We start from the raw sequence: 17,096 nt of genomic DNA, 5'->3' as shown, positions 1-17,096 counted from the left end.
TCTGCTTTACTCATTCTTCCTTGTTTTTCTCTCTCCTACAATTCCTCCAATCCCTGGCTTCAGTAACTTACCAAGGCAACTCCATTTCTAAAAGCTTTCACACCCATCCTCTGTGTTTTACTCAATCAGCCACCTGTTTCTGTCAATTCTGCCATCCCAATCTTCTTTTATCCTACCCTCCTCACCATCCCCAACCATAGGACTTGACTGAGGTACTCCTCATCTGTTACTTGGACCCTTGTACAACCTCATAGATGTGGTTTGGGTCTGTGTCCCCATCCAAATCTCACGTCAAATTGTAATCCACAATGATGGAGGTGGGGCCTGGTGGGAGGTGACTGGATCATGAGCACAGATTTTCCTTTTGGTGCTGTTCTTACGATAGTGAGTGAGTTATCATGAGACCTGGTTGTTTAAAAGTATGTAGCACCTCCCTGCACTTCCTCCTGTTCTAGCCATGTAGGATGTAACTGCTTCCCCTTTGCTTTCTGCCATGATTATAAGTTTCCTGAGGCCTCCCGAGTCATGCTTCCTGTACTGCCTGAGGAACCATGAGCTGATTAAACCTCTTTTCTTTTTAAATTACCCAGTCTCGGTATTTCTTTATAGCAATGTTAGAATGGACTCATACACTCATATCCAGATTCACCCCATTACAATTCATTATCCATATGCTATCATATGTTGGTTTTCCTAAATCACAATGCATGTCACCCTTCTGCTCAAAAGCTCACTGATTGTCCTTCAGCAAAGAGAGTGTCATCTTTTCACTCTGACATTCAAGCCCTCTGCAGTACTACAGATCTGCCTTTCCAATCCTCTCTCCTTCTTACCTTTCCTGTGCTTTGGCTAAACTAGACAATCCAGTGTCCTTACAACACACCCATCTATCTTTCTTTACTCATCTTCTTCCTACACTGCCCTCTCTCCCTTATCTGTTTATTAAAGTCAACTTATATTCGAGATCCATTTCAACCTTTTCAAGAAAAATCCCCCGATTCACAAACTTTCCTCTTTTAAATTCCTCATAGTGCTTTGTTTATATCCAACATGAGACAACACATTTCACTTTTGATAGACAAACGGGCAGACAGACCTCCAGGAACTGCTTCTTATTGATCATCGTCTCCTCTACAGAGCTACTGCACAGTGCCTTACACATAGAGGTGTTTTATCAATGTTCATTAAACTGGACACGTAGCCCTGCCCCCATTCTTTCTTCTTGCCATAACCTCATTTTAATAATCATCTAATGATAATGGCATTTTGTTTCTACAGGACATGAAAGGCTACAAAACTCACATATGTTATTTCAACTGATTTTCATGAAAAATTCTGCAAGGCAGGCAGAATAAATATTATCTCCATTTCATAGGTAAGAGAACTGAAGCTTGCAGAGGTGAAATAAATTGCCCAAAGTACAAGCAAATAAAAAATGTGGCTATTAATTGAACCCAGAGAAGTATCCAGATATACAGTAGAAGACCAAAGAAGGGAGTAGGCAAAGTCCAAGCCCCTACAAGGATCCCTTCTTCTTCCAACCTCACTCAGTACAACAAAGACATTCTGAGCTCATCAGGGGCCCTTTGTATGAGGGACACTGGTCAAGGAACTGGGCAGTGGATACCATGTGACTGCACAATCATTTTGGATTTGTGGCTGTTTTTTTTCCTTTCAACCCTAGATAGATATCAACAAATGAGCACTGGGAATCTTGGACTCCCTCTTTCCCTCCAAATTAAGCCACAATTCCAGGCCTCCTTTCAGTTTGAACACTCACTAGATTTTTGCTGCTTATAGCTTATCAGGGAAACTCTTGCAGAACTATTCCTGGAACTATTCCATGTGGTGCCCTGGGATTTGGGTCTAATTCCCATGTTTCTCTCACTCTCAAAACTGACCCCTCACTTATCTGCTCATTCATTCGCTTGCCCATCCATCCATCCATCCATCCATCCATCCATCCATCCATCCATCCATCCATCCATTATCCAACAGACTTTCCTTGAGTACCAGATTCATATGCTACCATGTATTATAGCTCCCTAGACTCTTTCTCGCTCTTCAGTTCAGTACACAAGAATATTGTTAAGGCTATGTGTTTCCTTTTCCAGGTAATGCCTGTGCATTTTAACAGTGGCCTTCACCAAGAGAATGTGAAGCTTTATGAAAGAATGGTGGAGGCTGAAGTATTTTTGAATTAAAAAAGGAGGTCTTTTCCAAACAGACCTCACGTAGGATTTGGGAGGTGGTGACCTCCAATTTCTTATTGCCCCCAAGTTACACTCTCCCTTTGCTCTTCAATGTCATGGAAAAGAATGTGCTGTTTTGTATCTACCCTTGTCAGTGATATGAGTGCAAGTTTTGTTGCACAGGTTTTTTGCAGCTTTCTCTTTCTGGAGCTCAGCTTGGAGGCTCTGACTGGACATTTCCAAGGTTTAAAATCAGAGTTTGAAGTGAGTGGATATGGCAGGAGAAACCCTTGGGTTTTTATTACACTTGGGATTGTTGGATATTACATTTGGAAAAATAAGGGTGCTTAGGAGCTTAAAGAGCATACATGTATGCCGGGTGGCAGAATTGTTAGGAATCTACATCTCCACCCCTCCTCTCCCAATCATACTTTCTTTGCCTTGAATGGATCCTGGCAGAGCTCCAGGGAGACATCTGGGGTCCTTATTGCCATGAAGCCCTTGGGGCTAGGACTTCCTAGCCATTCCTTCTCCACTCCTGGCAGGCTGAGTGAAATAAAGGACCTGTTGTTTCATCTCAAGGCCTACCCAAGAGCCTTGCCTTGCAAAGGCAGACTGTCAGTGAGGAAGACTATGCGGCACATGAAGACACCAGAGGTGTTCCTCAGGATCAAAGTATGTACAAGCCTTTGTGAATATTTTTTCCTTCTCACTTGGCAAATACAATTCCTGAGATCAATTACCACATCTTTTAAATTTTTCTCCCATCTTTTTAACTATTCATAAAATATTGAATTATAAAGTATTTAATTATAAAAAAGACAATTACCTCATCTTTTAAAATATTTTTGCAAAATATTTCCCTCCACAGTTTCTCCGTTTCCATTTTTATTCTGTAACTTAAATCACACTATATGTTCTAGAGGTTTTGCTGTGCCCGAACATTTGCGTCAATGCCCTCATTTCACTGTCTTTCAATACAAGTGAGCCACATTGAGTGGTATGATACACAATAAAGACTCCATTTATTTGTTCCTCCTCCCCCAAGTTTAGCAAAATAACTCAGATCCTGATTTTCTTTAACTTGCAAAAAATGCCATCCTTCTGAGTTCAGAGACCTTCAGAGCCCTGGTGCCAGCTTTGGTGCAGGTCCAATTCATATGTATTTCTGCTTGTAGCCTACTGCCTACTGCAGGGCTGGCTCACTGTATGGTTTTATCAATATAGGCAGTTTGAATTTTTTCTGTGCTTTGTGAAAGTTCAATTGGAACAGAAGGAAAAATGAAAATTGCTTTTAAAAAATTAGAGGATGATAGTAAGTTCTCCTGGAGCAAGCTTCACGTAGGGGTTCATGACTGTGGTTGATTGCAGCTTTTTCAGTAACTCCATGATGTATATCAAAAATGTGTGGTAGTTTTGAATGGACAGGTCAATCAATCTTTTGGATTCAGCAATAAATTTTTCATAGTAATCAGAGAGTTGGTCTGAAAAATCTTGCAGTTTATATCTGAACTGCTGATGGTAATCAGAAATTATTTCCTTCATCGCAATGGTCTGGCTTTTAATTATTTCCTGAGCAGTGGTAGAAAGCTCTGCAATCTTGTCTTTCCCTTTTCCATCTGGATCGGTAAGGATGCTAAGATATTCCTGAATATTTCTGTGCAGAAATTGCTCAACTTGACTTGAGAGTTGGGAAGTAAAGTCAGAGGCACTGACAATATATTCAGAATGGAAGTCCTTAAGAGCAACTAACAGGTTCTTGATCAGCCTGACTATCTTTTCTTCAAGTTCATAATATTTCACTGTCCAGCCGACTACACTTGGATCAAAATATTCTTCACGAAGGGCCATAATGTATTGATGGATCTGCTGTAACTCTTGAGAAGCTCCCTGAAGCTCGTTTTGAATAAATTCATTGAACTTATGAAGATTAAGGCATAGGTTTTCTTTCAACAATTTAAAAACATATGGGATATAATCATTGAAAATTGTGTTGATCTCATCTTGGATATAATTAATAAGATGAGTAAATTTCATCTCTTTCAGCTGTTTAATGTTATCTTCTATTAGTTGGAAAATGAATTGTAAAACGTCCTGAAGATTACGTAGCACCTCTGTGGTCTTGAGAGACTGAATGTCTTTAAATACCTCTTGGGCTTCTTCTGATAAAACTTTCAACCGTTCCCTACACATTGAGATTACATCTATTAGTTTATGTCTCCTTAACTCAAAAGGAAGTGTAATCACTAGGTCTTGGAAATAGGAAAACAGTATTTCTGAACCATTATGGACTTTCAAACATACCTGGGACAGTACCATACCTACCTCCCTTAAGAACATAGTGCAAAGTTCCTCTCCAGTGTATGTCCCAGGTTTCCCCGGGAACTGGAATCTGGGGAAGTTCAGAAAATCAATGAGTGAGTCAATCAGATGCTTGACTTTCGTATGGAATTCTTGAGTAACTCGTACCAAGCCATCAAACACCTTATCCTTGAGTCCCTGGAAACTGGTTTGGCCTTCCTGAGTCAACAGTTCTTGGTACAGATTCTGGGCCTTGTCCTTCCACTCTTGGTAGGTCCCAGTGGTGCCACTGGCTGCTTTCTGGAACCGCAGGTCAATATCATCAATTTGCCTAATGGCCCCTTGATAAACCCATTCAGCATTGTTCTGCAGATTTCTTCTCAGCTTTGAAGACGCTTCTCTCAGGGTGAGCCCTGTGTGTTCCCAGTGGTACTTGTTGACATAATCATAAAGGGCCCCTGTGGCCTTAGGCACGTTGTCTTTCAGAGAGGTTAGCAAGCCAGAAGCTGCCTCCTCTTCCCAATTAACTTTGATCTGAATTTCCTCATCAGATTCCCGGAACCTCAACTCAGTTTTGAATATGGTGAGTTTTTTATCTGGAGAGGACTAAATGTAGAGAAAAAAAAAAAAAAAAAAGAACATGTTTTCAATTACTCCGATTACATAATATAGTACACTAAAACTTCATTAGCAGTTAAAAATAAAGATCAGAGAATCTTTCATATACTGAAAGGGATTTATCTTTCATATGTCCGTTCGTGTGTTTGTTTTATGGTTAAATAAGTCTACTGTTGTTAATTTCTCTTTATCACATGCCCCAGAAAGGATAAAAAAAATGCTTAGTGTTTGGCATTTACATTGTGACACTTAACATTAAAACCTTCCTGGGACTGAAAACTGGAAGAGGAGGAGGAGGGGGAAGAGAAAGGAGAGAGAAGAGTCAGGAAATGACAGATAGGGAAAGAAGAAGTAGCAAAAAAGGCAAGTTGGAGCCCACCCTGCAGAGACCCAGAATCCCAATATCAGTACGCATTCTCCAAGCCTATGACAAACTTTTAGTAACAGTAATAGAACCATGTTTAGTCTTCCCCTCTAGTAACGTCACCCTTGATTTGGCCCTGGCAGAGCTTGTAAATGACATGAGAGGTGTTCGATGTATCTCATCTAGCAATTCTATTGTGGGGAAGAATTTTAAAGTTTTAAATACTTCAGAGACCACCACTCTCTGAAAAACAGACCCTGCATATGGCTGAGCTTTCCTATGATTTAGATGATGAGGTATAACCCTCATCTTTCTGGATTTGTCCAGAATTAATAAATAACAGTGCTGATAGGATGTAATGTGTGCATCTAAAAATTAAAATCAATCAAGGACTCATTGTAATACTTTCTAGAGAATATTTCCTCAGAGAAGAAGTTGCTTACCGCCTGTCTTTCACCTAGTTTGGGGTATCACTGAATGAATATTTGGTCTTGAATTAAATGTATCTGCCCCAATTCTCCACTCTCTCTTGGAGGCGTGTCACTCATTAGGTGGTATTTACCTGAGGGCTGTAGTAGATGTTCCATTTGGAAAAATCCACATCCATGCCCATGGTACCTATGGCTGGGGAGGCTGCTGAGGTGGAGACGCCTTTCTTGTCTTTCTGGTAGCGCAGATGGAGATCGGTGAATGCTGGGCTTTTGATATCGAGGTGCACTTTTCTTTCCCATTCTCTGAAAGCAGAAAAACAGATGAACCATCACGAAAGGGGTATGGAGATGATGAAAATCACAATGAGTTTTCAAAAGTGAGAAAGTTTCAATAAAAGCTTCATACCGAAGTCCTTTGTATTTGCCATCTTCTTCATATTCTGCACTGAAGTCATGATGTGCAAATGTTCCTTTAGTCTTAGAGGCTAACATACCATCTTCGATTCTGTGTGTTCCCACAACTGTATAGGGGAGATTTTATATTTTATTAGATTCATAACAGTAAAACATAGATGTTTTCATTGTGAAAACCGGGAGAATTTTATCCTAACCAGATACTTCACTTATGTTTAAAATATGCAATGTACAGCTCATAGTTGTTTCAAAATAAATTGCTAAAAGATATTGTTAGTCCTAAAATAATTACATAAAAATTAATTTTCTTTAAAGCTGTTTGTCTTGAATGGCATTAGATTTTCTACAGTTTGGTTTTTACATGTAGGGTACACATGTATCTCCTTTCTTAAAATTTTGTGATATTGAGTAATTGTACATCTACTCACAACTAAATACATAATTATTTACTCATAACTCTCATTGAAAATATACAGTATCTAGGAGAGGAGGCAGGATATTTCTTACCATTTAGTTTATATTCCAGGAACTGCATGATTGAGCTGCACATGGAATCCAGGACTGTTTCGACATGATCTGCTTTGTTTTTCAAACTGGCACTCCAAGTGGCATTATACAGGGGAGAGTCTACCTCAAAGCGTGCAGTCAGTGCTTGAAAGGAAGGAATGAAAATTCCAGCAGGTACAGAGAACTTAATGGAGGGAATCTCAATAGTCTGCTCAGGCATGATGATGGTGGGCAACTCAAAGTCTGCGATCTTGTTGGCTACCGCATTTAGATCCAAAACAGCACTGCCAACTGAAACACTTTTTGGAAGCGTGAACTGGGACACAGTTAACTGAGATTCAGGCACGGTTATCTCAAAAAAGGGAATCAAGGAATCTTCTGGTTGAGAATATTTTGTTAACACATCAACTTCAGGGAATTTTACCTCAGGGAGTGCTGGTAGGTTGAGGGCAAATGATGAAGTTCTCAGCTTCTTATAGATTTTTATTTCTCTGAAGTCAAGTTTGTAGGATGGAACCTGAAGATCTGTAAATGGGACATGGAATGTAGGCATGACAAGAACTGAATTTAGATCATTTAGTTTCAGTCCAGGAATAATGAATTCATCAGCCAAAACTTTTACAGGGATGGAGAATGAATAGCCATCGGGGTTTTTGGTGTACACAAAGGCAGTTGAAACACGAAGATGCTGCCTCCTACCAATGCTGGTGGTTACATCCAGCTTTAGGAAGTCCCATAAGCTCTTGCCATAGACCGGTAGGATGATATTTTTGAGGAACCTTAGGTGTCCTTCTAAGGATCCTGCAATGTCAAGGTGTGCCTTTTCTTGGTCATTGGAAAGCTCAACATGGTTCTGGAAAGACCCAGAATGAACCCGGACTTCATTTTTCCATCTGATCTTCTGGTTCTTAGTGTTAGCGTTCAGGGCCACTTCCTGGCCAAGGTGGGGGATATCAAGGAAGGAATTGGGCTGACTTGCATGGACCTGAACAAAAGCTGACATTTCCCATGGAGAGAGTTCCAGGGTGGCTTTGCTTGTATGTTCTCCATTTGTGAAAAAGAGGCCCTCTAGCTTTAAGTGGTTTTTCATACTGTGCTCCCAGAGGTAATATATGCGTTGGAGAGTGGCTTCTCCAGCAAAATTTTCTTTTACGTCAAGGTTCCAGATATCATCAATTTTGGAAGTGCCTTGCAGCTTCACTGAAGACCGTGTGCTTTTGGAATTCAAGTAAGTGTTGGCCTCACTGGCAATAGTTCCTGAATAATCCCGTGAAAGAACCGAACCCTTGACATCCCCTTTGGTAGATGACTCAATGGAAAAGTAAGAGGTGAGGCTTTCCAAGATCAGCTTATGGTCAACTGCCCCTTTAGCGGTAGAGTACAGCATTGAAGAATTGAAATCATACTTAAATTCCATGGAGGAAGAGACAGTAGGTTTTGACTTGGTATTTCCATTAAGTTCTTGCTTGAAATTAATTCTCAAAATTGGAATTTGGACTTTTGCGGTTGTTGCCACTGACGCTTCCATATTTTTCTTGGTTAAGCTCACAGTACTGTTATGACTACCCTCCACAAATTTGTTGCTCAGAGACAGAGCTGTGGCTAACTTCAATCCCCTTTTTCTTGTCAATCTTGTGGTGCCCTCTAATTTGTACTGCAGTACATCAATGACAGATGAAGATGAAGAAAGGAGATGAGCAACAATATCTGATTGGTTAAAAACTTCAGCATTGGTATTCAGTGAGATGACACTTGATTTAAAGGAGAAATCAAAGGTAATATTGCCCATGGCAGGAATAAAAATATGGCTTATGGTACACAATTCCTTGAAATCTGGAAGAGAAAGCTTGAGATTTCTAGGGACTTGAAGGACTGGCAGTTCTAAGGATGGCAGGATTAATGTGTATGAAGGCACACGGATGTTAGAACCTAGGATGGTGAAACTAGGCATGCTGACTGCTTTTGGAATCCCATAGCCAAATGCCGACATCTCTACAGTGAATGGAGACACTTCAACATTGACAACTGGAACAGTGTATCCAGGAATTTGAAAGGTCCTGGGGAGCTCGTCATGAGATTTTTCAGCTTTGTACTTATCAAACTTAATTTTTGCATCATTATAGGATTTGGTGACAAAACCTAATGCATTGTTTCTGGCTTTTTCAAAATGCTTGTCAAAGGATTTGATGTTCTGACTGGTAAACTCATAAAGCACAGCCAAAGGATTTGTGATGGAATGCCTGTGTGTGTTTTTCTTATACTGAGCTTTTACACTTAAATCAAATGATTGCTTTGTTGTTTTCAAGAATTCCTTCAAGCCTGTTTTTTCCCATAGAGAGAAATCTTTCAGTGGAGGAGTTGTGATTGTTGTGTAAGGCAGAGGCATTTCAGGAATTGTTAAAGGAATGTTTAAGAAATCCAGATTTGCTTCTCCATTTATTCCTATGTGGGCCTCCATAATGTTCTTGTTGTTTCCAGCAGAGAAATTTTGGTTGTACTTATACTGATTGAACCTAGTACTTACTTGCCAACTTGCTTGCTGGGCACTGGGACTCAGAAACAGTGCATAGTTATTCAGGAAGTCTATCTTCCCTGTTAACCTTAATGGAAAACTAACTTTCAAATTCCCTTCATTGTTTGTGGATGTCGTGATCTCAAATGGCTGGGCTGAAAAGAAAAGAGAATTTTTCAAAGTTCCAATAACCTTTCCATTTAAATGAGCATCATGCCTCCCAGTAAACTCTGCCTTCCCTTCTCCAAAAAGTGCCGTGCCTTTAGCAGTTAGAACACTGTGGCCCACATGCTGGGAATCAACTTGTGATTGAATTTCAAGTTTAGAGAAGTTGAGGGAGCCAGATTCATAAACCAAGTTTTGGTTTACTCTTAGGTGCTTGCTATTGATCTTATTGGACAGTCCGAAGGAAGTGAGGGGTCCTTCTATGGTGAAACTAATTTGTGATTCATGTGTTCCCTCATCTGAGAATCTGGGGCAGGCCCATTTCCATGACCCTTTTCCAGAAGAAGTCCATGCTATGTGGCCAGCTTCCAACAGTGTCTTGATCTCATTGCGCAGGTCAGCCTGACTAGAGAAGTCCAGTTTGGGGATGTTCAATTTGTGGAAGTACTTAGTGTTGCTATCCAGGGTAAGCTGATTGTTTATCTTGACAATCACTTCATTACTAAGCTCCAGTGTATTTTTTTCCGTGTGTAAACTTGCCACTGTGTTTGATTTTCCCTCAATAGCATTTCCAAAAAACAGCATTTCACTCCCATGCTCTGTTCTCAGGTACTTGCTGGAGAACTTCACGAACTCCTTCAGAGCCAGTGGATTAATCTTAGGGTTTGAGAGTTGTGCATTTGCTTGAAAATCAAAATTGAGAACTTCTAATTTGGACTCTCCTTTGGCAGTGATGGAAGCTGCAATACCTGCTTCGTTTGCTGAAGTGGTTCCATTCCCTATGTCAGCATTTGCATCTAATGTGAAAAGAGGAGATTGGATTTTCAAAATACTATACAGCTTGCCAAAAGTAGGTACTTCAATTGTGTGTGAGATGTGGGGAAGCTGGAATTCTGGTATGTGAAGGTCAGGAACTTGAAAATCATTAAGGTTGAGATTTGGGATTACAAATTCTGGAATTGCGATTTCTGGTAAATGGAAGTCTGGCAGGGTGATTCTCGCTAGAGGAATGTTCTCCACCTTCAGATCCCTGAGATATACTTCTGGAACAGGCCACTGCAGCTCACTGTTCAGCATCTGGTCAATGGTTCTGATGATCTTTACTTTTATTTCTACAAAGTCAATTGTAAAGGAAGGAATGTGGAAGGTGTTAAGGATGGTAAATTCTGGTGTGGAAAACCTGGATGGGATTTTTATATCTTTTAACTCTTTGAAGTTTATCTGAACTGATGGAATCCTCAAATCTGTTAGGGGGACTATGAAATCAGGTGTCTGGAAGGTAGCTTTCTGAAGAGCCTGAAGACTGACTTCGAAGGCAGGCATGGTCCCAAGGATGGTCTTGATTTCAGGAACAGTGAACCCTTGCTCTACCAATGCTTTCACATGTTTAGCCCAATCTTGGATAGAATACTGCTCTGCAAAGTCAGTAAGGTTCTTAGCAGCAAGAGTCCACCAATCAGAAATGTAAGTGACAAGTGTGCTATAAACCTGGCCTACCAGAGACAGGTATCGTTGAAGTTCCTGCTTAATGTCCATTTGATATATTCGGTCTCGTGTATCTTCTAGGGTCTCTCGGAATTTGGCCTTCATGTGAGCCAAAGATGCTGAACTTAAAGCATCCTGTAACCAATCGATGATTAAAGTTATTTTGGTGTCCTGTAGGCTTTCCAGATACATTGCGACTGTGGCCTTGGTTTCCTGTAAAAACAGTTTTAATGCTTCAGCTTTTTGTGGTAGTTCCAGAGCCTGAATTTCACCATTGAGTCTCTGAGTCAGCTCACGGATTTTGTTATTGGTTTCATCTACAAACTGGTGGTAATCAAATGACTTTAATTTCTTTATCAACATGTCAAGGAATTTGTTTACATCTTCAATGAATGTTTTAAAAGATAGTTCATCAAGTTGCTTGACAGCATCATCAATAAATCCAACCAATTTCTCAAAGTAATCTTTTATCTTAACTTGTTGTAGGACATTGCTTAGCTTCTGAATAGTCTCCTTCAACTTGTACTGGTGGGCCAACTCTACTAATTTATCCATTAAAACCTGGATTTGTTGGTCTACTTCATACCTCTCAATTAACTCATGGACTTTGGCTCTGAAGGCATTGATTTTCTCAGCTACTTCAAAATCCCCAATAAGATTTATAACAAAGTGTTTGACATACTCAAGAACATCATTTATTCTTTCAAATGAAATTGTAGTTCCCAGTTGATCTAAAAGCACTCTAACATCAATAGCCTCAACGTGTTGTTTTAACTTTCCAGCTAGGTGCTGGATGTCTATATTCTGTATGTGTCTCTTAAGCTGCTGCAGTTTTTCTTGTATCCGGATTCTGATTTGGTACTTAGTATCCACATTTTGAATCCAGGATGCAGTACTACTTCCAATTTTGTTAAAATCTATATTTTCAATAAACAAATGTAGATCATGGATTGTTTTTACTAAATTTACACGGATATGATAGTGCTCATCAAGACTTTTTAATTTTTCAATGATTTGATCAATAATATTAGCAATAGCTATTTTCAAATCATGTAAATCATAATTATCTTTAATATACTGATCAAATTGTATCATATATGTCTGAAGTTGAGATAGTTTTTCATTAAAGTTGATTTTGGCGTCATCTAATGCAATTTGTATATCATTTTCTGTAATTCTATACTTTTTTGTAAGAGCAGTCAGTTTCTCCTTGGCACGTGAAACTTGTCTCTCCCAATTGAATGAATTCAGATAATCATTAGCTTGCTGTGGGAGTTTTCCCAGGGCTGCTCTGTATTTTCTTACAAATTGATCAATATTGATGCGCTTCAGGTGTCTCTGCATGTTTTCCAGTACAACTATAATAGTTCGTTGATTCCTCTCAAAATATTCTTGCAAGGTCTCAAAAAATGGGAGGTTAATGGTGTGAACATCTTGGTTTTTATCATACTTTACAAAAGCAACAATTGTAAATTCTTGGGGCTTTTCAACAGCATCTCTCATCTCTAAAGCATCAATGACATTGACGGGCTCACTGAGTAAAAGTGGCACTTCAATTGGGTAGTCTAGTAGAGTGAGGTCAGCCAGAGCTCGTCCACTAAGCTCCACACCAATTTTGTCTTTAGTGTTGTAAGCATCCAAGTCCTGGCTGTATTCATTGTTGTTAAATTGGGTCTTGAGTTTCCAGGTGCCTGTCTGCTCAGCTGGAGTAAGTAGGGCACTGACTTTGTGTTCAAGAGATGTACTGATGCTTTTCCTAGACATGAGATGATGACTCGTGGAGCCTTTGTAATCATGAGAGAAAGTGAATGCCAGAGGTTCTGCTTTCAACAGGAATTTGCTATACAGCTGCCCAGTATGTTCTCCCCAGAGAGCAAGTTTCCCGTTGCCATTTGTATGTGTATCAATGGTCATGGTAAATGGAGCCATTACAGAATGGAAGACATTGCTGAAATGCAATGAGTCTGAATTATAGTTTGTGCTAATGTCAATGGCTGAAGCCAGCCCAGCGATGTCTGTGTTGAGCCGATGGCTAAACTCCACACCCTGAACCTTAGCAACAGTGTCTGCTTTGTAGCTTGCTGATAAGGCAGCAGAAGAGATGGTATAGATGTGTTTTATTTCATTATTTTGGTAGGCTCCTTTTAGATTACCAGCCATATGCAGCTTCAGGGGTTCTAGCCGTAGTTTCCCATTGTTGGTCAGATCCAGAGCATTGTATTTCAGGTCATTGTTTAAAGTCGTTACCAGAGAATAGGGCTGTAGCTGTAAATTAAAAGTTTGCTTATAAAACTTGTCAGAGCTGTAAATGTTGTCAAGTTTTGAAGAGAAGTCCAGTGATAAGCCTGCAATGTTCAGACTGTTTGTGTGGTCAAATTTCATTTCGGCATATGAGCCCATCATGTCATTTGAGAGCTTAAGTCCTTCTTGACTGATCTTGAAGTTGAAAATGTTTTTGCTGTCAACACCCAGAATCATGGCCTGATAAGCACTTCCCAGTGATAGCTCTGTGAGGGCGGCTTTCCCATCTAGACTGAATTTTGCATTGTGTTCCCTGAAGCGGCCATTTGTTGTTAATTTCATAGACGCCCCAGAGAGGCCAATCTCTGCATTCAGCTCATTCTCCAGCACCAGGGGACTATACTTCAAGTTGGTCGTTGCACTGGTAGATACTCCATCTTGGCCAGTCCTTAGTGTTGCCTTGTGAGCGCCACTGTTAATTTTGTCAGTGCCCAAGATGTCAGCATTTAACTCAAGACCATGGGAATTTAGTGATCCAGAAAGCAGGCTGAAGAACCTCAATGACTCGTAATCGGCCTGATATTCAGAACGCAGCAGTGCATTTTGCTTAGAGAAGGTCATATCCATCTTGTTAGAAGTGGCAAAGTTCTCATACTTCCCATTGGTGTCAGATTTTAAAGTCAGCTCGTAGTTCTCGTACTTCAGGGAAGCAGTATTTTTAATGATGCCACTTTGCAGATCAGAGGTGGAGATCAGGGAGAGGGTTCCATCTTCATATCTTCCTGTTATCTGGTTGGTGCCTTGGAGGTAGGAGGAGTTAAATCTCAGGTTGGACTCTCCGTTGAGCCGGCCGGTATTAGGATCCCTCTGACAAGACAGGCCATATGTGCCTTTAGCATAGAATGAAGAGACTCTGAACTGCCCATCAATCTTGACTTCTTTGACAAACAAATGCTGTTCCTTTTTTGAGTCCATATGAACTGAAGCAGACATCTGTGGTCCCCAGGAACTAGATGCATCGAATATTAGTAAACCTTTTGAGACTGGGTTGTTTCCAAGTTTTTCTACATGACTGAATTTGATACTCGAATCTAGAAATTTGTGGCGTAGAGATCCACCACATGATAGTGTGAACGTATTCTTGTGGTCATATGTTGCTTCTCCAGATCCTAACATAAAAATGAAAAGACATTAGTTAAATTAAGCAATACATTTCCAGAGCAATCTCTGTGTGAAAGCCTTTCAATAATAAAGTCCCATTTTTCTGGGCCAGTTGTGCAATAGACTCCTCCACCTGTAATGCAAACATAAAATCTGATAGCAAAAGGCATTCCTCCAGGAAGCCTTGCCTGACCACCACAGGCTTTGTTTAGGTTCCCTTGCTGAGTGCTTCTACTCTACCTTATACTTATATGCTACACTCTATCATAGCACCTCTCACACTGAATTGTAATTGCTGGCTTATCTACTTTCTGTTACTGCCTACTAGAATATTTAATACATGTGATATGTTTAATAAATATTTCTATTTGTTGAATAAAATAAAAGATTTAAAAGACTTCCAAGTAGCAAGGATGATTATCTGCTAGAAAGCCAAAGTCCTTTCCTCCCTGGAGGAGGCTCTCCTCTTAGAGCCTGCCATGAACTAGCCCTGTGCATCCTTTACCCGAGCATAGCTCACCTTGCACATTGTAGGAAAGCAGGTCAACCACAGAGTCAGCCTTCATGTGGTAACGAGCCTGAAGGCTGAAATGGTCTGTGCTGGTGTTGCCACCAGTGTAGGAGGCGGACCAGTTGTACAAGTTGCTGTAGACATTTGCGGATAGGTCTAGAACACCCAGGAGAGGCACCTGCAGTTGATACAACTTGGGAATGGTAAAAGTAGGGACTTGGAACTCTCGAGATGGCAGATGGAAATCCACAGACGTGAAGTGGAGGGCTGGTGTCCTAACAGTCTCTAACATCTTTAGATCTCTGGAGGATTTGCCACCAAAAGGCAAAGGAATCTCAACTTTCAAACTGTTCTTGTTCAAGGTATATTTGACCCGGCCATCACTGAAATGAACAACAAAGACAACATCCCCACAGTCAGACATCAGTCATTCAAAGTTGTCTGCCTCTGACCTTCCCAGCAATATTGTACCTGCCTCATTCCCGAAGCCACTCTGCGCTTTTCCTTGTGCTACTCCTATGCCTGGACCCCTTTGCTTTTACCTCCACCTATCAAACACTCAAATCCTTACAAAGCTCTTCTAAGAGCCACTCATTATCATTACCATCCCACCTAAGTCATAGCCAATTTGCCTCATTCTTACAGTTACATAGTCCCTTGCACCTTTCTCAAAGAGCATGTCATAATTTTGCTTATATAATTAATTATTTGTCATTTGTTGGTGTCTACATGGTATCTTTCTGAGAGAAAGGACTGTATCTTATCCAATTTCTATCTTCTCACTGTACCTAGTCTAGCATTTTGCCCATAGGGGATACTTGATACAAATTTGCTAAACTGAATTGAGGCAACTTGATTTGTGGAAAGAACATAGGTGTGGAAGTCAGTAAGCCTGGGTTGAAGTATTTTCTCAGAATGCTGCCTCCATTTAGTGCTCAATGGTTGTTCTGACTCTCTGTAACTTAACAGTAAGCATGTAGTCAATGATGCCTCTAGCCATTCTGAATTCTTCACAGTCAGAGGGAGAATTTGCTTATAATGGAAGAAAGCTGAATGACCTTCCAATTCAGGTTGTACTGATAAAATATCTTAGGATGAAAGTACCAGAATCCTCCAATTACTTTCTTAGATTCTTCCTGACAGGGTTGGCATTCTCATGTTTACTAATGCAAAAATGCCACAGTGTTTGCACTAGTTATTAATCTCCTTAAAATGCTTAAATTATTTCCCTTAAAAATTTAAATTAAAAAAATATCCAAATCATGCTATGTAAAATCTTTCATTTACTTTGCACGGTTCAAGAAGCTTTGCCGGTTTCTTCTTTTACCTTTTTAAGAAGAGGTTTTCTGGGATGTGGAAGTCTGGCAATCCCATGTTCTGGAGGTTCAACTCCTTCAGGCTATTGAGGTGGTCTTGCAAAGTCTGGGTATAAGGAAGACTCCCAGATGCCTTTTGAAGCCATGAGTTCATTGCCTACAAAATGACAGGAGATTTTTAAGGTAATGGGCATGGATGAGCCTCAAAGAGCAATGAACATTAGGCACAAATCCAGATTTGACAAGTTAATTATTTAGCAGGACAATGCACTGAATGTTAAAAATAAATAACAGAAAATTATGAATCTTCGTTGACAGTCACTGATCACTGCCCATATTTATAAAAGGAACGTCTAACATAGTCAGCCTCCTAGCTAGTGTCCTGAAGCTTCCTTTGATACCACTAGGCAAAGAACTGTTCTGCTTAGTAGCATCTCTTTGATATGTATCATATTCAGCTTTGTGTAACTGGATAACTACACATGTGTGAAAGTTTTTTTTTTTTTTTTCCCAAGAATTCCCTGGGGTGCAGGAAGCATGCCTTATACATCTTTGGATACCTTCCTGCACCTAGCTCAGAGTTGAGGATGTAATTAGCACTTATACCCATGCATTTATTGACTGGCAGACTCATACTTACAACTATTAATTTGGAACCCACGTGCCGGAAAGTCATGTCTGTTTGAGGGACTCTGTGATCCAGGAGTCTATCAGCATACATATGTAAGCTCCTAGGATACTCAGAGAGATCCACAGGGAAATTGGAAGTCATTTTTTTGGTATCTACATTGGTGCCTGTGTTCCATTCAAATTCAATCTTCTCTTCATCTGAAAATACATAGGAAATAGTTGTGAGTGGTACTAGGTCAGCCTGTAAC

The 17,096-nt window shown here is 40.2% G+C and overlaps 1 protein-coding gene across 1 annotated transcript in view; it reads right to left on the bottom strand.

The window, feature by feature from the left end:
* Positions 1-3,189: 3,189 nt before the first annotated feature.
* The window catches only part of APOB (apolipoprotein B), a 41,641-nt gene continuing 27,734 nt past the window's right edge, over positions 3,190-17,096 (bottom strand). The window contains exons 22-28 of the mRNA XM_011971397.1: positions 16,859-17,046; positions 16,230-16,375; positions 14,912-15,285; positions 6,828-14,399; positions 6,313-6,427; positions 6,038-6,209; positions 3,190-5,099 (exon numbers count right to left, since the gene is read on the bottom strand). Of these exons, the coding sequence (XP_011826787.1) occupies positions 3,495-5,099; positions 6,038-6,209; positions 6,313-6,427; positions 6,828-14,399; positions 14,912-15,285; positions 16,230-16,375; positions 16,859-17,046 (10,172 nt within the window). The 3' untranslated portion in view covers positions 3,190-3,494. The remainder of the gene's footprint in view (positions 5,100-6,037; positions 6,210-6,312; positions 6,428-6,827; positions 14,400-14,911; positions 15,286-16,229; positions 16,376-16,858; positions 17,047-17,096) is intronic.

This window comes from Mandrillus leucophaeus, unplaced genomic scaffold, assembly GCF_000951045.1.
Source record: "Mandrillus leucophaeus isolate KB7577 unplaced genomic scaffold, Mleu.le_1.0 Scaffold122, whole genome shotgun sequence".
Taxonomy (NCBI): domain Eukaryota; kingdom Metazoa; phylum Chordata; class Mammalia; order Primates; family Cercopithecidae; genus Mandrillus; species Mandrillus leucophaeus.
The sequence above is the reverse complement of the archived record's forward strand: the minus strand, read 5'-3'. Positions and strand labels throughout refer to the sequence as shown.